The sequence below is a fragment of the Mesoplodon densirostris genome, chromosome 14 (genome assembly GCF_025265405.1).
Source record: "Mesoplodon densirostris isolate mMesDen1 chromosome 14, mMesDen1 primary haplotype, whole genome shotgun sequence".
NCBI classification, from domain to species: domain Eukaryota; kingdom Metazoa; phylum Chordata; class Mammalia; order Artiodactyla; family Ziphiidae; genus Mesoplodon; species Mesoplodon densirostris.
Window position 1 is genome coordinate 20,156,745 of NC_082674.1, and position 24,766 is coordinate 20,181,510.

Genomic DNA, 24,766 nt, shown 5'->3' on the forward strand with positions numbered 1-24,766 from the left:
AAACTGGGCAAATATAAAACCAAGGAAAGCCAACACAGTCAGCAAACTGTAATCTGCTGGTATGCATTTCTGGAGCCTCCTAAAGAGAGACTGGAAGTTTCCCATCTGGATGAACTTGGCAGGATGAGTTCCAGAGAGATATGCCTGATATCAACCAGACTTTCACTGCATCCCAAGGGCAGCCTTCCCATCATCCCAACCTCGCTTAGACTAACTGGAGGGCTATGGATTATTAATACCTCTCTCTCTCTCTCAAAAACCCAGTAATGTTTTCTAGGAGAGTGGTTCCCAAGCTAGCTGTAAATCAAAAGACTGAAAGTTTTTTTTTTTAACCTAAAATCAATGGACCCTACTAAACCCAGAGATTCTGATTCAGTAGGTTTAAGGCAAGGCCAAGAATCTACATATATTTTAAGTGTTGCACAAAAGATTAGAATATGTAGCCAGGTTTGACAATGACTATTTTATAGGGGTTTTAAGTCATTAAATGTGTGCAAAACACCACATGAAAATACTCTTGATCTTTAATTCTAAGAAGCCGTAAGGACATTTCTGGAATGGTGCATGGGTGGAGCAGCTGACACGATGATGAGGCTGTGAAGTTCGGGACTGGGCTATGTGAAAAAAAAAATCTCAAAAACGTGTAAATGTAGGTAGCATGACAATGGACAATGGTTTCCCTTTCCTTTCACCTTTCTTCCAAGTTTTCCATAATGAGTTTTTAATTTTTTCATAAAGAAAAAAAATTTTTTTCATAAACAAAAACTACCTGACTACATCTAATGCTAGTGATGTTTTGATGAAATTTAAGATTTGCTGTTATTACCATGATTTGCCACACACTGTATTTTTGTTGTTGTTGTTTTAAAATGGAATTTAGGCACTTCAGGAAAACAAATTAGCTCTCCTGGCTCATCTAAGCAACCTACAATTTCTCTATCTGAGGGTCTGCCTGAAGAGGTTTCAGTGGCCGTGTCTGCCACCTGGGGAGACGTGAGGGTCTGATGCTGGAGCATTTCACAGGGTGTAATGCTGGCTGCTAAAATGATTTAATGGTCTTTCTTGTAGAAGGTTTTTGAAAAAAAAAATCAATACAAAGCCTATCTGGCAGGCTATAAATAAATTCTTTTGAGCACTACACCCACTTTATGCAAAGCACTTGTATCAGTGAGAGATTAGCAGATTAGAAGTCTTCTGTTTAATAGAAATCTAGTTAAGAAGAATCCTTCCTGAGAGACCCAATATTTATAAGATAACTACACTTAGGAAAATAAACTGAAGATGAAAGGGGCCATATCAGTATTTAGTCTCAAGACCATTCTAACAATTATTTTCACATGAATTAGAGAACTGGCATCAGAAACTATCAGGTGTAAACAGATTTATCTTGTTTGCAGTAAAGGAGTACTAGGATCTCCTTTTCAGGGTCAAACGGCTTTGGAGCTTTTATTTACAAATTTTAAAAAGTACTATGTAAAGTCAACAAGACTATATAATGGTATTACATAGTACTTTTTTTTTTTTTTTTTTTTTTTTTTTTTTTTTTTTTTTGCTGTACGCGGGCCTCTCACTGCTGTGGCCTCTCCCGTTGCGGAGCACAGGCTCCGGACACACAGGCCCCGCGGCCATGGCTCGTGGGCCCAGCCGCTCCGCGGCATGTGGGATCCTCCGGGATCGGGGCACGAACCCGTGTCCCCTGCATCGGCAGGCGGACTCTCAACCACTGCGCCACCAGGGAGGCCCACATAGTACTTTTTAAAATTTAAAATTTAAAAATTTAGAAATCCACCACAATGCTATTCCATTTCAAAAAATTTAATTAATGTTATTTATAAATTTTAATTTCTAAAATAACAAACATTTGTGACTGACTGAGGGCATGTGTAGGGTTTAACTAATTAAATAAAACTAGTCTTTTTCCCAGACATTTTTCCCCCCATTCTGTTCCATTTCACTAACCTTTAGAGTTGGAATGTTAAGAGTCAGATGTATGACTTAGTATTAGATTCTCAAGGAAAAGATTTTGAAGACTAAACAAACCCAAAGGAATAAATTACGTTTTGAGAGAAACAAAGCAAAACTCTCTATTGACAGCTTTCATAAGTCTATTTCCCTGTGAAGAAGTAAACAAAAATTAGTACACATTTCTAAAACTAACACTGTAGAATATTGTCCTGCGAGATCTTGGCCTGCCTGTCCTAATTTCACTCCAGAACAATACTGGACCTAATGGTTTGTGATTCTTATAACCTCTCTTAGAATTCTTTGCCTGCCCCAAGGTCATAAAGATATTTTTCTGTTTTCTTTTAATAGCTTTATGGTTTTAGCTTTTACATTTAAAGTTTATGATATATTTCAAATTGGTTTCTATGTATGGTGTGAGGTAGGGGTAGAGCTTCTTTCTTTTCATACAAACAGTTGTTCTTTCTTTTCATACAGATAAACGGTTGTTCCAGCAGCATTTGTTAAAAAAGATTTTCCTTTCCCAATTGAATTGCTTTTGTGCCTTGTTGAAAGTCACTTGACCTTATATGTGTGCATATATTTTATGGATGATTTGCTTATCCTTTTGCCAATACCATACTTTCCTGATTACTGTGGCTTTAGAGTAAGTCTTTTTTTTTTTGTTTGTTTTTTTTTTTTTGTTTTTTTTGCGATATGCGGGCCTCTCACTGTTGTGGCCTCCCCCGTTGCGGAGCACAGGCTCCGGACGCGCAGGCTCAGCGGCCATGGCTCACGGGCCCAGCCGCTCCGCGGCATATGGGATCCTCCCAGACCGGGGCACGAACCCGTATCCCCTGCATCGGCAGGCGGACTCTCAACCACTTGCGCCACCAGGGAGGCCCTAGAGTAAGTCTTTTTTTAAAAAAAATATTTATTTATTTGGCTGTGCCGGGTCTTAGTTGTGGCACGTGGGATCTTTAGTTGTGGCGTGTGGGATCTTTAGTTTTGGCATGTGGGCTCTTCTAGCGGGCTCTTAGTTACAGTATGTGGGATCTAGTTCCCTGACCAGGGATCAAACCCAAGCCCCCTGCATTGGGAACATGGAGTCTTAACTACTGGACCACCAGGGAAGTCCCTAGAGTAAGTCTTGATGTCAAGTAGGGTTGAATCCTCTAACTTTGCTCTTTTCCAAAACTGTTTTGGTTTTCTAAATATATTTGAAGATCAGTTGGCATTTTGATTGGTACTGAATTTATAGACCAATTTAGGAAAATGTACCATTTGACTAATACTGAATCTTTTGAATAGGGCTATACCTCTCCATTTATTAGGTTTTCTTTAATTTCTCTTAGCAATATTTTAGTTTTTCAGTCTTGAACATCTTTCATTAAATTTATCCTTAAGTATTTGATGGTTTTTAATGTTACAGTAAATGTTATTTTTCCTAAATTTAATTCTTAATTGTTCACTGCTAGTAGATAGAAATACAATCAATTTTTATATACTGACTTTGTATGCTGCAACACTGCTATAAAGTCATGTATCTGTTCTAGTAGTGTTCTTGTAGGACTTTCCTTAGGACTTCCTATATAGAATCAGGTCATCTGCAAATAATGACAGTTTCACATCTTCCTTTACAATATTTATGTCCCTTTTTTCTTGTCATGCTGCACTGACTGGGACCCCCAGGACAATTTTGAATAGAGGTGGTGGAAGTAGACATCTATGACTTGTTTGCAATATTAGGGGGAAATATTCCAAAATTTAACCTTTGTCATATAAGCTATAGGGTTTTTGTAGGTGTTCTTTACCAGGTTAAAGGAGTTTCTTCTACTCCTATGGTATTGAGAAGTTTTATCAAAAAGGGGTATTGTATTTTGACAACCTTTTTCTGCATCTATTGAAATATTATAATTTTCTTCTTTAAATTGCTAATATGGTGAATTACATGGTGAATTTCATGTGTTAAATGAATTTGCATTCCTAGGATAAATCTCACTTGATCATGGAGTATTATCCTTTTATATATTGCTGAATTCAATTTGCTAATATTTTGTTAAGGATTTTTGCATCTGTGTTCATGATAGAACTTGGCCATCAACTTTCTTCTCTTGTAATGCCCTTGTATTATTTTGGTATCAGGTTATAGTGGCCTGATAAACTGACTTCTTTCTCTATTTTCTGAAAGTTTGTGCCAGATTGTTATGATTATTTCTTCCTTAAACATATGATAGTATTCAACAATTAAGCCATCTGAGCTTAGAATTTTTATTTATTTATTTATTCATTTATGGCCGCGTTGGGTCTTTGTTGCTGCACACGGGCTTTCTCTACTTGTGGCGAGCGGGGGCTACTCTTCATTGCAGCGCGCAGGCTTCTCATTGCGGAGGCTTCTCTTGTTGCAGAGCACGGGCTCTAGGCGTGCAGGCTTCAGTAGCTGTGGCACGCGGGCTCAGTATTTGTGGCTTGCAGGCTTTATAGCACAGGCTCAGTAGCTGTGGCACGTGGGCTTAGTTGCTCCACGGCATGTGGGATCTTCCCAGACCAGGGCGCAAACCCGTGTCCCCTTCATTGGCAGGTAGATTCTTAACCACTGTGCCACCAGGGAAGTCCCTGAGCTTAGAATTTTTGAAGTTAATTATTAATTCAATTTCTTTAACAGATTTAGGACTATTTAGATTTTCTATTTATTCTTATGTCAGTTTTGTTAAATTATATCTTTTAAGAAATTTGTCTACGTCAGCTAGGTTGTCAAACTTACTGGCAAAAAGTTGTTCATAATATTTTATCATCCTTATAATGTTTATAGGATCTGTAGTATATCCCTTATTTCATTCCTGATATTGGTAATCTGCATTTTTTTCTTTTTTTTTTTGGCACTACGCGGGCCTCTCACTGTTGTGGCCTCTCCCGTTGCGGAGCACAGGCTCCGGACGCGCAGGCTCAGCGGGCATGGCTCATGGGCCCCGCCGCTCCTCGGCATGTGGGATCTTCCTGGACCGGGGCACGAACCCGTGTCCCCTGCATCGGCAGGTGGGCTCTCAACCACTGCGCCACCAGGGAAGCCCTTCCTTTTTTTTTTTTAACTGAAGTATAGTTGATTTATAATATTGTGTTAGTTGCAGGTATACAGTATAGTGATTCAGGGTTTTTGCAGATTATATTCCATTATAGGTTATTATGAGATAATAGGTATAATTCCTTGTGCTATATAGTAAATCTTTGTTGCTTATCTATTTTATGTATAGTAGTTTGTATCTGTTAATCCCATATCCCTAATTTGTCCCTCCCTGCTTCCTTCTCCCCTTTGGTAACCACAAGTTTATTTTCTATGTCTGTGAGACTGCTTCTGTTTTTGTATATACGTTGATTTGTATTATTTTTTAGATTCCACATATAAGTGATATTGTATAGAATTTGTCTTTCTCTGTCTGACTTATTTCACTAAGCATAATATTCTCTAGGTCCATCCATGTTGCTGCAAATGGCGATATATTTTTACTTATTTATCTATTTATTTACTTATTTATTTATGGCTGCATGGGGTCTTTGTTACTGCGCGTGTGCTTTCCTTTCTCTAGTTCTGGCGAGCAGGGGCTACTCTTCATTGTGGTGTGCAGGCTTCTCACTGCAGAGGCTTCTCTTGTTGCGGAGCACAGGCTCTAGGTGCACGGGCTTCAGTAGTTGTGGCACATGGGCTCAGTAGTCGTGATGCATGGGCTTAGTTGCTCCACGGCATGTGGAATCTTCCTGGACCACGGATTGAACCTGTGTCCCCTGCATTGGCAGGCGGATTCTTAATTACCGCACTACCAGGGAAGTCCCACAAATGGCAATATTTCATTCTTTTGTATGGCTGAGTAATATTCCAGCGTGTGTGTGTGCGCACTAATCCTATCATCTGTTGATGGGTACTCGGGTTGCTTCCATGGCTTGCTTATTGTAAATAGTGCTGCTATGAACACTGGGGTGCATGTACGTTTTCAAATTAGTGTTTTCATTTTTTCCAATATACACCCAGGAGTGGAATTGCTGGACCGCATGGTAGTTCTATTTTTAGTTTTTCAAGGAACCTCCATACTGTTTCCTATAGTGGCTGGACCAATTTACATTCCCACCAACAGTGTACAAGGGTTCCCTTTTCTCCACATCCTCCTTCCTTTCTTCTTGATCAGGATTTCTAGAGGTTTATTAATCTTATCAATCATTTTAAAGAACCAAATTCTGGTTCTTTGATTTTCTTTTATTGATTCACTTTTAAAGAGGATACTGTAGATAAAATTAAAGGCCACTGCAATCCCTTCCCTAAACCAATTCCCCCACCTCCTGTCTCTGAGATATCTACTCTCCTGAGTTTCATGTTTACCATTCCCATTCCACCTGTATATTAAAGTAATGCAGGCTTCCCTGGTGGTGCAGTGGTTAAGAATCCACCTGCCAATGCAGGGGACACAGGTTCGAGCCCTGGTCCGTGAAGATCCCACATGCCGTGGAGCAACTAAGCCCGTGCACCACAACTACTGAGCCTGTGTGCCACAACTACTGAAGCCTGCACGCCTAGAGCCTGTGCTCCACAATAAGAGAAGCCATCGCAATGAGAAGCCCGTGCACCGCAATGAAGAGTAGCTCCTGCTCGCCACAACTTGAGAAAGCCTGCAGACAGCAATGAAGACCCAATAAATATAAATAAATAAATAAATAAATAAATAAATAAATAAATAAAGTAATAAAGTAATGCAAATTTCTGCTACTCTACTGGAATCCTCTATTTACTCACCATGTTTCCTGCCTCTGCAGCCAGCCGGGCAGCATAGCGAGCTATAAGCCGGTGTTCCTCGTCCAGTCGGCTAGGACTGTCCAGGACACTGCCAAGGAGATAAAAATTCAACAGGTATCTATTAAACATCCCCTACTCTTGCTTCTCTCTCAGAAAGAACAGATGGGAGAAACACTTGTGAAAAAGAATGGTAACAAAAGAAATGGAGACCTGAATCATAGATACTAATGTTTTTCTGAGACAAAGAGGATTTAGAGAAATGACGAGGCCACGCATAACATTTCTCTTCGGCAGTATATCCCTGTTGCTCTCACACCTTCAGAGGGGACACTTCTTTTTGAATGCAAGGGCTGAGAAAAGACAGGGCATCTATAAAGCTTGAGGGAGTGATTTCCCACCAACTGTTTTAAGAAAACCTCATGACTTTTAGATATAGGTCTTGAATTCAAAAAGCCCGAAGGAAAACTAAAGCATCATGAAAAACAGAGGGCTGAGGAAAGGTACCCTTAACACTGGCTGAGCAAAACTGAGGAACCTAAGCTAGGGCAGGCTTACAATATGGTAAATTTGGGGAAGATGCTGTCAAACGTTCCCCTTCAATGCCTCTTTCTCTTCTTTTACCATGCTTGTTCTACAACTGGAGCCCCATTTTAGGGTGAATTAATTTAGTTCATTACTCTTTTTTTTTTTTTTTTTCTTTTTGCAGTATGCGGGCCTCTCACTGTTGTGGCCTCTCCCGTTGCGGAGCACAGGCTCCGGATGCGCAGGCCCAGCGGCCATGGCTCACGGGCCCAGCCGCTCCGCGGCATATGGGATCCTCCCAGACCGGGGCACGAACCCGTATCCCCTGCATCGGCAGGCGGACTCTCAACCACTGCGCCACCAGGGAGGCCCAGTTCATTACTCTTCACAAGAGTTCCAGCATTCTAAAAATTTAGAGATCCAGTAAGGTGGGACATCAGAAAGTGCCGTACCTGAATAAAAGAAGGGCTCTTGGGCTTCCCTGGTGGCGCAGTGGTTGAGAGTCCGCCTGCCGATGCAGGGGACACGGGTTCGTGCCCCGGTCTGGGAAGATCTCACATGCCGCGGAGCGGCTGGACCCTTGAGCCATGCCCGCTGGGCCTGCACATCTGGAGCCTGTGCTCCGCAACGGGAGAGGCCACAACAGTGAGAGGCCCGCGTACCACAAAAAAAAAAAAAAAAAAAAAAAGAAGGGCTCTTGAGCAGGAGGCTCGCTCTGTGTATATGTGCTGCTCACATGGAACTTCTTGCTGATTATGATTGACATCTTTAATTTAGCATGTGATGTCAACTGCTATTTATTCATATCAGGGCACTCCTAGATTAATCGGGACTGTGGCTATGTAATTCTTCTTTGTTTAAGTCTGACAGATGTTTTAAGACAACAATAATAATAATGATGACTAAGTGATGAGAGATGGCTGTTGTGGCTTGCTTCTACTTTGGCTCTAGGTTCTTGGAGTTCCACAAACCCCTGACTGGAATTTAACAGTATGACAAAATATGAAATATGAAAAAAATTAAAGAAATGAGTTCAATATTCATCAAATCTTGTTATAATTACTGAGGGGAATCTGGGAAGGATGGAGTTAAATCAACAGAAACCTGTCTGGACTTTTCCTGTATGAAATCAACTATATTTTTCCTAGATTTTTAAATTTTTTTAACCATCCTATATTTCTATCTCTGTGGTTTTTTTTTTTTTTTTTTTTTTTTTTTAGCGGTACGCAGGCCTCTCACTGTTGTGGCCTCTCCCGTTGCGGAGCACAGGCTCCGGACACGCAGGCTCAGCGGCCATGGCTCACGGGCCTAGCTGCTCCGCGGCATGTGGGATCTTCCCGGACCAGGACACGAACCCGTGTCCCCTGCATCGGCAGGCGGACTCTCAACCACTGCGCCACCAGGAAAGCCCTAGGATGGATTTTTAAAAAATGTGCTGCCACTGTCACTGCCTTCTGGCAATGACACTTCTCAACACCATGTAATTTTAGGTGTGCAAACGTCAGTCTCTAGCATATATAACCATTTTCTCAAAAGATGATCTTGTAATAAGAACATGCTACCATCAGTTGACTTTAATACTTTAGGGTCAAGACCCCAAGGTCAGGGCTGAACTATAATACTTGTGCCTTAAAGACGTTTGTCTGAAATAAAAGGACTATCTTTATCTTGTAAATAACAACAAAATGAACATTTAACAACACAAGTGGATACTATTATGGAGGGAACGGCAGCTTAAAAAGTGGGACTTAAAGTGGCTGACCTCGGTTTTCTGGCAAGGGACACAATAGGTTTCTCTGTGCAGAAGAGCTCCTGCTTCTCCACCACATTCCATCTCCCTAGGAAGGTCAATTTTATCTGTCATTCATACCCGAGTGTGGATGACATGATTGCTTTAACTGGCTATGCTTTCAAGCCAGAAACTAGAACTTTATGTTGATGAGAGGTTTAAAGGTCAATGAAAACTATGAGGGAAATTAGAAAGGTTCTTTATTCTTTTGCTTGAGCTGATTTTCATTCTCAGAATTAGTTAGCCAGGAAATTTCTGACTTCTTTGAGGAAGTATGAAGCTCAGTTCCTTAGACTATAAATCAAGAAGAGATGCAGTACTCACCCAATCCTCATGTTCTTCCAAGGCTCCTGGCCACCAATTCTTGCTCAGGGAGCCTAATCCCTAAGCCATAAGACTTGAGGATCTCAGTTAAACTTAGCATAAATCTTCCTGGGCTATCAGGTAGCAGTGTCTGTCTAACATTCTGCTGCTATATTCACCATGGAAATTTTTAATAACTTGGACAATTGCCCTTACTGATAATAAATAAGCTGTCCTGCCAGGGTTAAGAAAACTCTCTTCCTAGAGACCAAGGGGCTGGGATAGAGTGCTCAGAAATCATCTGCTGGATGAGGAGACACTCTGTGATACAATGCACAATTATCAGGCATCCCTCCTACAGAATAAGCCTATTAAACATAGTTGGGAGGTAGGAGAAGCCAACAGTCTAAGGCTTTAGAGATAGGTAAATGCCTAAAAGTAATAACGCCAATTGGTCATACTGGGAAAACTATGCGAAATGCTATGAAGTACAATACTTAAAACAGTCCTTTTCAAGGATATATATTTTATTTTATTATTATTTTTTTAAATTAATTAATTTATTTATTTTTGGCTGTGTTGGGTCTTCGTTGCTGCAGTGGGGGTTTCTCTAGTTCTGGCAAGCGGGGGCTACTCTTCATTGCGGTGTGCGGGCTTCTCACTGCGGTGGCTTCTCTTCTTGAAGAGCACGGGCTCTAGGCGCACGGGCTTCAGTAGTTGTGGCTCGCGGGCTTTAGAGCACAGGCTCAGTAGTTGTGGCGCACGGGCTTAGTTGCTCCATGGCATGTGGGATCTTCCCGGACCAGGGCTCAAATCCATGTCCCCTGCACTGGCAGGTGGATACTTAACCACTGCGCCACCAAGGAAGCCCCAAGGATATTTTAAAGTTGATTAATGTATTTTTCTGTTATCATGGCAAATAAGAGCTTCCCATCAAGCATTGGCATGTTAAGGACAAAACTAAGATCAAAATTTAAGGCTCCAGCCTCTCTCATGTGTTTAAGTTTATAAAAATTATAGTTTTCTCTCTAAGAATAAGAATCTCAGGTTGTGTGGCACAGAGACTCTGCTGCTCTGTAAAGGGGATTATTTAAACCTTACCTGTCATTCTCCTTGCAGAATGGTGGCAGGTGTGGGCATGGACTGGGCAGGTGGCTTTGGGTCTGCCTGAATGTAATGGCACTTTGTTTGGTATTAACTCTTTTAAAGGGTTAACTTTGCTATAGTTAGTGGTTATAGTGGTTATCAAATGTTTTTCCACCATAATCCACTGAGGGATCAGTCATATTCCCACATTAACAGTAGTTTCCAGGGAAAGAGGTATGTAGGTCTATTATAATACATGTAATTATTATAATACACAGAGGTATACATAGTTTGGTAAAAGTCTCTCAGGTGACAATAACCCAATACCACTGTTGAAAATCACTGGGTTAAATAATCAACAATGATAGGTTTTGGGGAACAGATGAAGATGCAGCATGTAAAGATGTAACAAGGTGATGGTGTCAAAGCCCCCAGATAAGACAAAGTGTGTTGACCAATCCCAAACTTTGAATGTCGACAGAAAGATTTCATTATTTAGGTAAGAATGAACAGTAAGAGTTTTTGCATCAAATACCTCTGTGAATACACATCTTTGGGACCGCACATTTCTCTGAGGTTTATACACTCTTTTAAGTGTAATCTGAAGGAAGGGAACTCCACTTTAAAGAAGAATTTCTGACTATATCTTTAGGTAAGTGCCTAGGTTTGGCAAGGCTCCTTCTCTTTTAGAAGCCAATGCTTTAGCAATTATTTAAACTCCGCCAAACATAGCTGGTAGCTTCTCAAGAAAAACCCCACATGCAGAGCTTTTTCCAGCTGGCAACCCCAGGTTACAGAGCTCTCCCGCCCTTTGATCAGCCCTTGGCCACCCGCCTGCTGCTGCTCTACCACTGACCGTGCACAGTGCTGCAGACGGGCCACAAAGGAGGCTATCAGCGCATGCTCATCAGCCAAGTGACTGGGTATATCCTGGCTATACTGTAACCTAGGAACAACGGAGGCAAAGACAGCAAGCGTGACACAAACACAAGCAAGAAATGAACATGGATTAAAATGGGCAAATGTCAAAGAAAAATAGAAAAGAAAATCATAATAAGGAAAACAATAAAAAAACCACAATGCATAATGGAATATACTGTTAGACCATAGGGAATACATCACACAAATCCTTTAAACAAAAGCAATCCCTTAGGAAACAGCTTTGGCAGACTGACACTATAGCCCTTGAGAAGGAGAAACCAGGGAGGAGCCACCAAAGAGCCTTGCCCACCAGTTCTGGGCTCTGCGATGGATGCACCTTTTAGGAAATGCCCTCTGGCAGGAAAACTGAGGGAGAGCGGTTCCATTTAATCACTAAGTGGCCCCTTAATGCTTCTATAGCTTTTGTCGACATGTAAGAGTTTTCAGTGTTACCTCATAATACCAGTTAAACCTTTTTATTTCTATAAGGACACTGCCTTTAGCATCATTCTGTTTTCTCCCATAAAACTGGTACTTAAACCAAACTTGTTAGGATAGTATTTAATTGTAAGACAATGTTGCATATAATGAGTGAGGCTCTCTCTTATAGATGTATGGAAGGTCCTTAAGCACATGATCTTTTCTTTTTTAACTTTCTACTATAGAAGTATTAAAATGTGTGCAAAAATAGAAAGAGTAATCTAATGACTACCCTTCATGTACCCATCACCAAAGTTCAACAAAAACGAACGTTGTCAACTTGTTTAATTTACTCTTCCTTCTCCCAAATTTTTGTGCAGGAGGGGGTGGCTAGAGTAATCCCAGACAATTTATTATTTCACCTGGGAATACTTGAGCCTGTACATCTATCAGATACAGAAAGAATTTATACAACCTGAACACCATTATCACACCTAAAAAAAAAAATCACAAAAATTCTTTAATATCTTGGTCCATCTGAAAATTTCCTCAAATCTTAAAAAAAGTACCCTTTTACAGTTAAAGTCAAATCCAAACAAGGTCCACACTTTGCGTTTGGTTGATGTGTTTCTTTTATGTCTGTGTTTGATTATATGTTTCTGTTTTTAATCTATAACAGTTCTTCCTTTTCCCTGTTTCTTCCATGTCACCTACTTGTGAATAAAACAGGTTACCTTGTAGCATATTCTACATTTTGGAGGCATCATTTAATTCGTTTCTCTAGTCCCTGTGGGGTCAGATCTAGATGTTGACTAAAGTTTTTGCTTTTGTTTTGTTATTGAGAAGGGGCTAGAATCCATCATATGTAATATGATGTACTTATAAATCAAACAGGAGGCACATAACGGAATGGAATGTAAATACTGGTCAGTGGATTCAGATGTTATTGGTTACATCTCTCCATTAAAAAATCCTCCATCAACTTTTCACCTAATAATTTTAGCATTTACTAATAGTTCTTGCCTAAATACATTATTTCATGAGGGGTTGCAAAATGTTGACTTTCCGATTTTATCATCTTTTGCGCATTTATTAATTTCTTCTATTGTTTATTGTGAAATACTGCTCATTCAGGAAAGGTAAACCAAATGGTTGATATTTCTTATTATTTAACAACAACAACAGAAAAACAAGCTAGTGCCTTAGGAGTTTTTTTTGTTTTGTTTTGTATAATTATGAACTCATAGATTTTTTTTTTTTTTTGCAGTATGCGGCCCTCTCACTGTTGTGGCCTCTCCCGTTGCGGAGCACAGGCTCCGGATGTGCAGGCTTAGCGGCCATGGCTCACGGGCCCAGCCGCTCTGCGGCGTGTGGGATCTTCCCGGACCAGGGCACGAACCTGTGTCCCCTGCATCGGCAGGAGGACTCTCAACCACTGCGCCACCAGGGAAGCCCATGAACTCATAGATTTTTATGTATCTGATGTGCTTCAATCCATTGCAATCATCTTTTTGGTGTTCAAACTGTCCTAACTGTGGCCAGTGGGAACCCCAGGAAGCAGGCTCTGGTGTTCTTCTGACATATCCATTAAAGCTTACTAGCTTCCTTGTTTGTACAATAAGATGCCCCAATCTCATCTTGTATATGCTGCTCCGCACTTGGAATCAACCATTCTTCCTAGGATCCCAGGTTCCCTTTACTGAGAAAGAGCACTCAGAGGTCACAGTCAGGGTACTAGAGTGCTTATTGTTCTTGGGTTGTCACTGCTTCTAGGTCTTTTCAGTGGATAAAGCTAGGAAATTTTTATATTTTAGAGAGAATAAAACTAAGTTCTCTCACCACTTTCAGATGCCATTCCATTTTCTAGCTTGCATTATTTTTATTGAGAACTCATTGGAAAATTTTATCCTTGTTCCCCTGTATGTAACATGTCTTTTCTTCTCTAGCAGCTTTTAGTATTTTCTCTTTATCATTGTCATTTATTTGCGATTTGATTGTGATGTGTCTTGGTATGTTTTTCTCTGTGTTTATTCTGCTTACTTATAGTTTGTTGAGCATCTTGTATCTGTGGGTTTATAGTTTTCATCAAATATGTAAAAATTTATTTGGAAATTTGGAAAAAATTATTTCCTTGAATAATTCTTCTCTTCCCCGTTAGACTGTTTGACATTGTCCCAAAGGTCACTGAGGCTCTGTTCGTTTTTCAGCCATTTTTCTCTCTGTGCTTCATTTTGGATAGTTTGTATTGCTATGTCTTTAAGTTCAGTGAACTTTTATTCTGCAATTTCTAATCTATTGTTAAGTCTATACATTGAATTCTTCATTTCAGGTATAATCTTTTTCAACTCTATAAGTTCTCTTTATTTTAAAAGTTTTGATGGAAGTAGACTATATGTGCAGAAAGTTCCAATAACATTTAAACTTGGTTCTGTTTTATTTCTCACATTTTCTCCACATTATGTTGATATTTTCTTTTATATTTTTGATATTTATCATGGCTGCTTTAAAGTCCATGTCTGCTAGTTGTATCATGTCTGTTATTTCTGGCTCTGTTTATATTGACTAATTCTCTCCTGGTTACGGTCATACTTTCCTGCTTCTTCCTATGTCTTCTAATTTTTCACTGGATGGTGCAAATCCTGAGTATTATGCTGCTGAATGTCTGGATTCTGTTGTCTTCCTCTAAAGAATCTGGCAGTCGGGGCTTCCCTGGTGGCGCAGTGGTTGAGAGTCCGCCTGCCGATGTAGGGGACACGGGTTCGTGCCCCGGTCCGGGAAGATCCCACATGCCGCGGAGCAGCTGGGCCCGTGAGCCATGGCCGCTGAGCCTGCGCGTCCGGAGCCTGTGCTCTGCAACGGGAGAGGCCACAACAATGAGAGGCCCGTGTACTGAAAAAAAAAAAAAAAAAAAAGAATCTGGCAGTAATTTAATTTCCTTGTGAACAGCTTGATCCTTGTGAGGCCTGTGTTTAAGCTTCATTAGTGCAGAACTCGAGTAACCTTTATTTAGGGCCAATTTCACCCTGCTCCTAAGATGTGGTCTTTCTGGCGTCTTTACTGAATGCCTCAAGTGTTCAGTGATCTCTCTCTACTCTGGTTGGTTGGAACTCAAACAACTATGTGAGCTCAGGTAGTTGTTCCACTTTCAAAACTCCAGGAGTTGTTCTTTCCCAGGTAGTTGTTCTTTGCTGGTCTTGTGAAATCTCATTCTATGCAAATACAGCTTAGTTTTCAGCCAGAGACTCAAGAGATCTGTCTTCAGATTTATTGAGCTCTTTCTCTGCACAATTCCTCCTCTCTGGTGTTTTGCTCAGCAAATTCCAGCCTCCTCAAACTCCAGTCTCTACCTTCTTACTCTCAGTAAGACTGCCTTGCTCTGCTTGTATTCTGCACTATAGTTCGGCAAATGTGTTCTAGCAGAAAACCTGGGCAATCATAGGGCTCTCTCATTTGTTTCCCTTCCCTCAGGAATCAGTCCCATGCTACTTACTAATTCCTAAAAACAGTTGTTTTTTATATTCAGACCAGTTTTCTAGTAGTTTATAGTGGGAGAGCTACTCTGTTACCAGTTAGTTCACCATGATCAGGGTGGAAGTTCTCTCTGTAGTAACTTTTTTTTTTTTTTTTTTTTTTTGCGGTACACGGGCCTCTCACCGTTGTGGCCTCTCCCGCTGCGGAGCACAGGCTCCGGACGCGCAGGCTCAGCGGCCATGGCTCACGGGGCCAGCCGCTCCGTGGCATGTGGGACCTTCCCGGACCGGGGCACGAACCCGCGTCCCCCGCACCGGCAGGCGAACTCTCAACAACTGCGCCACCAGGGAAGCCCGTGTAGTAACTTATTTTTAACATACTTTTGTAAAGTATCAGTCCACTTCAAACTAGAAATTGAAACAAAACAAAACTGCGTCTTTATGGCAGATAGATTGAGAAGTAGGCTATATAACCCTGCACAACATTACAAAGGCTTTAGTTTTTACTGTGATGTTAGAAGTTACTGGAAGGTTTTGAGCAGAAGTAAGGTATGATATATTTTAATAGGATCGTTTGCTCTAAGAAAGATAAAGTGCCAGAGAGCAAGGGAAGAAGCAGGCAATTTGAAGGCTACTGGACATTCCAGATGAAAGACAAGAGTTGCTAGGAAATAGGAGCAGCAATAGAAGTGATAATAAATAGCAAGATCTTGGATAGATTTTGACAGTGATTTTGGACAGATTTGATCTAATAATCTGACAGTTTAGATGGGAGAAGAATCAAGGGTTCTGACCAAGCAACTAGGAGAATGGGATTGCCATTCACTGAGATGGGGAAGACTATGGAAGAAGTACATTTGGTGGCAGAAGATACAGAACTCAGTTTAAAACATGCTAATTATGAAATATGTATTAAATATCCAAAGAAGATACTGATTACGAGGAAGACTTGTGAGGGAAAAGGGAAAAGCTCAGGGAAAAGGTCTGGGCCAGAAAAATAAGTTTGGGAGTTACCTGTATGCAGATGTTATTGAAAGCCATGAGTATGGATGAGATCACCTACAGTGAGTGAACACAGACAGAAAAGAGAAGTGGCCCTTCTGGTATGTTAACATTTACAGGTCAAAGAGGTATGGAAAAACCAGCAAAGGAGGCCGAGAAGGAATAGGAGGAAAACCAGAACACAGTATCTGGAGGCAAGTGCAGACAGCGTTTCACGTAGAAGGGAGTGATCATCAAATGCCACGGATAGGTCAAGCCAGATAAGTCCTGAGAATTCACCACTGGATTTAGCATGTGGAAGTCACTGGTCTCCTTGACAGGAGTAGTTTTGGTAGAGTAATGGGCAGTGAAAATCTGACCAGGGTGTGTTCCAAAGGAAATGGGAGAAGAGAAACTGGAAACATTTACTACGGAAGCAACAGTCCATTAAACTCCATTTTAGTGTTATACGAAGACTGCTATTCAGAACTAGTGTTGTTTGCCAGATAATTAGTGATCGAAGCCAAAATGAGAAGCATTAACAATAGCTGCCTATGGTGAATAAGGAATTTATATGTCCATGAATTTTCTGACAATTTTGTTTGGGGCGTGGATGTTATATCATTCTACTCACATTCAAAACTGTACCTGTTTCCCAGATTTACTTTTTGAATTTAAACTCTTGCCTTTTTTGATTATGCATATATGCATAAAATGTGTTGCAATGTGTACATGCAACACATATACAACCCCCAACTTACAAATAGATTTTGCTTTAGAAATCTGTTTTTCTAAAGCAGAGTCAATAGTTTGGAATAGTTTGGAACCCCATAAAATAATAAAATAATAAAAATAGTAATTGTTCTATTTCTAAGCCGTTAAACATGAATTCAATCCATAAAAGTAGGTGATTTTCATGCCTGAGTATACAACAGTTTGAATAGCACTTCTGATGGAAATTGGACATTTGAGTCAATGTTTGGAGCACCTACTAGGCATAAGTACTGTGCCAGGAGATGAGGACATCACAGCAAGCAAAACCCAGATGTGGCTGCTGCTCTCTTGATGCTAACAGTCAAGTTGAAAAGAGATGATCACAAAAATAAGTAAAATTGCAAATGTAATGAGGGTTACAATGAGAAGGACACTGTTCTCCTATGAGAGGACATAATAGTAGAATTTTACCCAATTAGGGAGATCAGCAAAAGCAAGGATGAGCAGAATGAACCAGACTTGAAAAGAGGAGTGACAATGAAATGAATACGTTTCTCCCCGGGTACCCTAAAGAGCGTTCTTTCCCTCACAAGGCATCCCCCAACTCTAAACCAATGGTAAAAATGAGCACAGTTGGGGCCAGAGGGTCCTGATGGGACTGGTAGGGTCAAAGGCAGCATTTTTTTAAAATAAATTTATTTATTATTATTTTATTGTTGGCTGTGTTGGGTCTTTGTTGCTGTGCACGGGCTTTCTCTAGTTGTGATGAGTGGGGGCTACTCTTCGTTGCAGTGCGCGGGCTTCTCACTGTGGTGGCTTCTCTTGTTGCAGAGCATGGGCTCTAGGTGCGCGGGCCTCAGTAGTTGTGGCTCGCGGGCTAAGGAGTTGTGGCTCACGGGCTCTAGAGCGCAGGCTCAGTAGTTGTGGTACACGGGCTTAGTTGCTCCATGGTATGTGGGATCTTCCCGGACCAGGGCTCGAACCCGTGTCCCCTGCATTGGCAGGCGGGTTCTCAACCACTGCGCCACCAGGGAAGTCCCAAAGGCAGCATTTCTAAAAGTGTGTTTCCCCAGATTTCTTCCTTCAGAACTCTCAAGCTTTTACTGCATCAAATTATCTGGGAACGAGGCCTGGGAATCTGCATTTGAAATGAGCTGCCAGTGCTCCAGGTGCACACTGCAGCATGAGAACTGCTCTCCAAGATGATGGGAGCTTTGGAGCCTAGGTGATAATCGCCAGTGGTAACAAGAGAGGGCGCATTTGGCCAAGGTTAAGAGCACACCTGTGGGGACAGGCATAACGGGGAAGGGATCTGAGGTGGGGGAGGTCGGAATGAAGGGTAAGCGGCGGTGGGACAAGGTCAGAGGCAGTACAAGCATGCGAGAGGCTGCACACTGCAGCCCTGGGAGCGGGATTATTTACTAAGTAGGAGGCAGCAGAGCATAGCAACTGAGAGCGCAGGCTTTGGAGTCAGGCAGTCTTGGGTTTAATCCAAACTCTGATACTTATTAGCAGTGTGAGCTTGAACATTAACCTCTCTATGTCTTAGTCCTCTCATCTGTAAAATAATAATAATATAAAATCTGCCTCATGAAATTTACTTTAGAGAGTGTTGGGAGGATTAAATAAGATAACATAGTCGTCACTACCAACAAAGTACCTGTGACCCATCAGATAATTTTATAGGTCTTCTTTTGTTTGTTCTCAGAACAATCTTCCATAAAAGATATTGCTGTAATCCTCACAACTTTATATTCCAGCCCTGATCTCTCCCTGGAGCTCTAGAATCATGTACTTGATGCCTGTTCAACATCTCCCCTTGCATGCCTAACAGGCATCTCAAACCCAACGTGTTCAGAATAGAACTCTTGATTCTCCTCACCCTACTTCCTCACCTGCCACTCCCCCAGACTGGCTAGTTTAAATAAAAAGCATCCCCATTTACCCAGTCATCAAGCCAAAAGCTGAGTCGTCGTCTTAATTTCTCTCTTTTCCTCATGCTCTACATCTAATCTCTTAACAAGTCCTGCTGGCTCTACTTTCAAAATAGCTCCCCAGGGGACTTCCCTGGTGGCGCAGTGGTCGAGAATCTGCCTGCCAATGTAGGGGACACGGGTTCAAGCCCTGGTCCAGGAAGATCTCACATGCTGCAGAGCAACTAAGCCCGTGCGTCACAACTACTAAGTGTGTGCTCTAGAGCCTGCGTGCCATAAGCACTGAAGCCGGTGTGCCTAGAGCCTGTGCTCCGCAACAACAGAAGCCACCGCAATGAGAAGCCCACGTACTGCAATGAATAGTAGTCCCTGCTCGCTGCAATTAGAGAAAGCCTGCCCGCAGCAATGAAGACCCAATGCAGTCAAAAATAAACAAACAAATAAATAAACAAAACAGATCCCCAAACCAGCCACTCTCACCACCTCCACTGCTGCCATAATTTCTCATCTGGAATTTCTCACCCAGTGCCACTTGGTCTACTCCAAGAGCCTCTTGACTGGTCTCTCTTCTTCCACTCTTGTCCTCTACAGTTGAGCCTCCACACTGTGGAGATTTTTTAGCAACAAATTAGTTCGGAGGGGTGATGAAGATGTTCTAAAATCGGTTGTGGTAATGGCTGCACAACACTGTGAATACACTAAAAACCACTAAATGGTACACTTTAAATGGATGGGCTGTATAATATATGACTAATACCCCAATAATCTGCATAAAAAATAAATCAACGATTCTGAAACTGCTATACACACTACTAGAACTGACGGAGTAAGTAAACAGATGGTGACTGATGGAGTCAGGCTTCTCAGTGTTAAAGAGGGAAGTTACGGGTTTCCCTGGTGGTGTAGTGGTTGGGAGTCCACCTGCCGATGCAGGGGACACAGGTTCGTGCCCTGGTCTGGGAAGATCCCACATGCCGCAGAGCGGCTAGGCCCGTGAGCCATGGCCGCTGAACCTGCGCGTCTGGAGCCTGTGCTCCGCAACGGGAGAGGCTACCAACAGTGAGAGGCCCATGTACCGCAAAAAAAAAAAAAAAAAAGAGGGAAGTTACAGCTAACCAAGAGGGGACAGCTGGAGTGAGCCAGGTGCTACTGCATTAGAACCTGATACTCCAGTATAACTCATGTCCTTTATTTCTCAGCCCTCAATGAAACAAGCAGGCAATATTGTAAGATGCTACGTGCTTGAAATAACTGAAGAAGAAAATCCCTTTCCTAGCAGAAAAAGTGGTAATAAGAGGCAAGCAGCAGCAAGATTTGGAGAAAAGGAATAGGTTTCTGGATAAAGCCTGGTGAGTTCTTGCCCTCAGGGAGCTAAGAGTCTAGAAAGGCATGGAACAAACAGGTAATTACAACAGTGTGATATGTACAAGATGTTACAGATCACACAAGATGAACACTTAATCTAGTTTTAGGATTTAGGGAAGGCTTCCTGGAGGGGTTGAAGCTAAATTAAGAAGGCAGAATTAGATGACAAGGAGAGGAGAGTAACAGGAAAAAGGATGGGAAGCACCAAGGCGGAAGCAGCATATGCAGAAACCTGCTTGGGGAACTGTGAGTGATTAAGTAATTCTGAGTGTAGATGCCAAGTAGAAAGAGTGGAATAGGTACGCCTGGAGAGGCTAGCAAGGGTCAGCTCAGATATGAAGCACGTGGGCTTTATCCTGCAGAACTGCACTGCCACTAGCCACATGTGGCTGTTTAAATTCAAATTAATTCAAATTAAATAAAACTAAAAACTCACTGTGTTGCCCCAGTCACATTTCAAGTGTTCAATACCCACATATGGCTAATGGCTACCATACCAGTTAGCACAAAACATATCCACGCTCTTGGACAGCACTGCAGAAAGGAAGAGCGACTGGAGGTTTTTATCCAGGATAGTAACATACTCAGACCTGCATTTCATAAAAATCCCTTTGGTTGCAAAGACAAGACTGGATTGGTGGGGAGTACACTGGAGGTTTCCTAATAAGAGCCAGGAAAAGGTAAGACCTTTTACTACAGCACTGATTGTTTTAAATGTCTGCTTATTAAAAGAAGTTGAAATATTTTAATAGTTTGATGTTAAAAGGAATAAAAAAACCATGTAGGTCTCAGCCGGATCAGCACAGGAATCTGAGCATTGCTGTAGGAACTGCCATCATGTGTGTAAGCCCATGGAGCATCCCATCATTAGAAAGCAGCGCACTGCACCAAGTCAGCTGAGAGAGAGAGAGAGAGAGAGAGAGAGAGAGAGGGTATGTGTATGTGTGTGTGTGTGTGTGTGTGTGTGTAAGTTCTACTGGTCATTTGTTGGATCTCAGGACTGGTCTGCCCTTTGCTAGCATGAAACCAAGGTAGCTGGAAGGAAGTATCTGGATGACAAGAACTCATGCTATGGTCTGGTTCCCTGGTGTCCCACAGGCACCTCTAACTCAACCTAACTCTGCTATCTTCCTCCCAAAATCTTCCTCCTGTGTTTTAACCAAAGGTACCTAACTCAAGCCAGAAAGAGCACCCCAGCGTCCAAAATCTACAGAGCCTGTCTTCACTCCCAGGATCCCTCAGGCATCTCAATCCAAGCATGACAACACTCAACTCACCATCTTTCTCTGCAAGCCTGTTCTTTCTTCCCCTCTGCTTTGCTGACAGTCCATAATAGACGTGATTCTTGCTCACATTTAGGACCTCAAGTCTCAGTCCAAAGAGAGGAGGAAACTATTCAAATTAAGGTTTTGAAGTATGGAATTGGAAATAAGCTTTTAGTCTGTACTGACCTGAGTTAGAACTGCTGAAGGGTTTACCTTAAATGCTTGAATGGAAATGGAATTTAATCCCAACCCAGAAGCAGTTGAAAATTGGCAGGCTGCCCAGGCCATCAGACAAACTTTGGAAATCTGCCAACACTGAGACACTGCAGTTCCATAAGATTATGTGTTAATTTTCAATTACTCTGCTTTTCTGTCTTTCAAAAAAAAAAAAAAAAAAAAAAGATTGGAGAAAAAAATAATTCCTGAGTTGCCTTGGAGAGGTTCTCACAAAGAATTCACACAAGGTAGTTGTTTCATGGCCACGCTGAAAACCTCATTAGTTCTTGCTTTTCAACCAAACTCTATTCTTCTCATTTCACAGAAAGAAAGACAATCAGTGGCCTGAGTCCACATATGAATAGTTTCTGCCTTGACCAATTTCATTTTGCCTCTTTTCTCAGTTTCCCCACACCTCTGTTGTTTTCAGTCTGAAAAAGCAGCATGCTGTGGCTTTTGTCATTCCACTGTTTTCTGTAGATAACAAGATAAACTTTTTACCTTGGCACCCAGGCAAAAAGCCATTTTAACAACCCACCTCTTAACTTGGTCATGTTTCTACAGCTCAGAAATAGTACTTATGTTGTAGCATCTTCTGGTCTTTAAAAACTGCTTTTCCTTCTTGTGAAGTATGTATTAAAGTAAAAAAGTTCTGATAAAATCTTGCCTTTACTTAAGATTCCTCACAATTGGTGGCTTACTCAGGGTCTGTGGCTCTCATATTTACCTGTTACCACCCAAAGATGGTGTTATGTCCCAACACAACCACCTTCATAAACTGAACAGAATAGAAAGAATTATTTAACCCTTGAGAAAAATAAAAATGAGGTGGCAGAGGAAAAAAGGTCTCCTGAAACAAATCTATGCAAATGGAAGTGTGATGTAATATACTAACACATGCAATTTTTTGTCAGAAACCACCTGAAAAAGAAGCTTATACCTACCTACATGTCTCCTCAGCTTCTCTGGGGGCAGCAGACCCCCCTGCTATTTTGTGAACCGACCCCCACCCATTCAACCATGTTATTCTAGGTAGGACCACTGAACAGAAAACCCCAGGGTGGGTAACATGATCCAAGACGGATCAAAAGGAACTTTCACTGAAAGTTTTCAAATTGGATCCACATAGGGTAATGAGGTTACAAAATGTGAACACATGGGTCTCTTGGATTTGTTCCCTGCTGCGTGAAAAGGTAGTTCCCTCAGGGAAGAAGGAGCAGATGTGTAGCAGAGAGGATCAAGGAGCATGGGCAGGGGGTGGGTTGGGGGGAAACACCTACATGAGTTAGAGTTCCCCTTGCTCTGTCATCCGGGAGGCCCAGCCGCATACCCCCTGCTTTGCCCACAGTCTGGTTACAAAAACAAAAAATCTTCTCGTTTTCCCTAAGCCAATTCACGCTGAGCTTCTGTTACTTAACAGCCAAGACTTCTGACCAAAATAGAAACTAATACTAGGAGTGGGGTGTAACACTGATTGGAACTAGCTAAGTCAAGTTGAGGTGTCAGTGGTAGCAAAACTCTCCATCCCAGGGAGGGAATACATCAATCTTTGCTATATGACTACAGAGCAAAGCCACTGGTTAAACTGTAATCTCTGGGATCCTGGGACTTAGATCTTGTGCCCCTTCTGGCTGGAGTCCCAGGCACTTTGAGAGGAATAACAGGATGCAGTAGTGATTTCTTGAAGTCTTTAATATGATATTGCAAGGGAAAGAGATGCGTTGTCTGGAAGCCAGTTGCCTCAGCCCACCAAGGTGAGATAATTAAGACAACTAGGGTTTTTATGGGGGTTGTATTATCCCAGAAACCACAAACATAAATCTCAACTCTGGCAGGGTTGGTAGGGGTAGAGGCCCAGTTATGTATGCAATCTGAGACTGAGACCGTAAATGCTTCTTAAACAGACTATCAGCTGTCGTTCTGCATCCCTCCCTCAGGGCCTTCTAACTCCCGGGTGGGCTTTCCTCCGGGTTTCTCTGTTGGCTTAGGTTTTAATTCTCTCCAGTCTGGAAAATCAGTTACCATTCATCCATCTGCTTTGCTGCTTCCAAAATGGTGCCATTGTCTCCTTGTCCATTTTCCTCTGTTGTTGGTTTCTACTAAAGAAAATGTCTCGACTGTCATTTTCATGGTGTTTCGGGAGGAAACAGGCAAATGTGGCTTAATATGTCATGTTTTCTGTTACTTCCTTTTCCTCCCTTCTCTAAAATGCAATTATCCTATTTTCAGATCTCTACTTTTGTAGAGCTGTGAGTTGTAGAGATGTGTGAGTTCTTAAAACTTATAATTTGGTCCATGGTAGAATGGGTTAATGAATCACAGATGTACCTAGACCTGATCCTGACAAATGGACATGACCTAGATATCGGGGACCCAGTGCTGTCTGCAGGGGATGGATAAGGCTCCTGGGAGAGGCAAGGATGCATTTGCAGTCGTACTGCTGCATTGTCTGAGGAGGAAAGCTCTGGAAGTGGAAACGTGCATGGGAAGGGGTATGTGTGTGTGCATGTACACGCTTGTGCACACCTCTGTGTGCTTGGTAGCAAAACAGTGCTCTGCCAACAAATTCTGTTATTCTTCTTTCCCAGGATCTCTCCTGTTCTTGACAGTAGAACCTTCTTTTGGGGAGATGCTCCTCCCTCTATTCTGATGATACAGGTCTAATAAGTGTGGCTTATCACACATACACAAGGATGGGCAGTAATGCCATCCAGGACAATAAGAATCTTTTCTTGGAGTTTTCTAACCCTAGGGAGGAAAAGCACAACCTCTTGAGTGACAAGGCTGTAGATGTGAGTAAAGCCATTGGCATCTTGAGAGGTGGCTGTTCTGTAGAAGGGAATGAAGACAGCACACTGAGAGAAGCCGAGAGATGGAGAAGCCACAGGTGGACGCCCTGGTGGCAGTTCAGTTGCTTTGTGATCTCTGGACACTTCTGCCCTTCCCTTCTGCTTTTGCCTTTGTCTTGGGGGTTTGTGCCTTTTATTTTCTTCTTTTTCTTTTACTGTGGTAAGAACACATACGATCTACTCTCTTAACAAATTTTTAAGTGTATGTTA

The 24,766-nt window shown here is 41.9% G+C and overlaps 1 protein-coding gene across 3 annotated transcripts in view; it reads right to left on the bottom strand.

The window, feature by feature from the left end:
* DTNB (dystrobrevin beta) overlaps window positions 1-24,766 on the bottom strand; it is a 245,239-nt gene that overhangs the window by 47,192 nt on the left and 173,281 nt on the right. For 2 of the 3 annotated variants that reach the window (XM_060117913.1, XM_060117914.1), the window contains exons 11-12: window positions 11,278-11,367; window positions 6,722-6,809 (exon numbers count right to left, since the gene is read on the bottom strand). In XM_060117913.1, the coding sequence (XP_059973896.1) occupies window positions 6,722-6,809; window positions 11,278-11,367 (178 nt within the window). The remainder of the gene's footprint in view (window positions 1-6,721; window positions 6,810-11,277; window positions 11,368-24,766) is intronic. The other variant, XM_060117915.1, reaches the window with a different exon arrangement.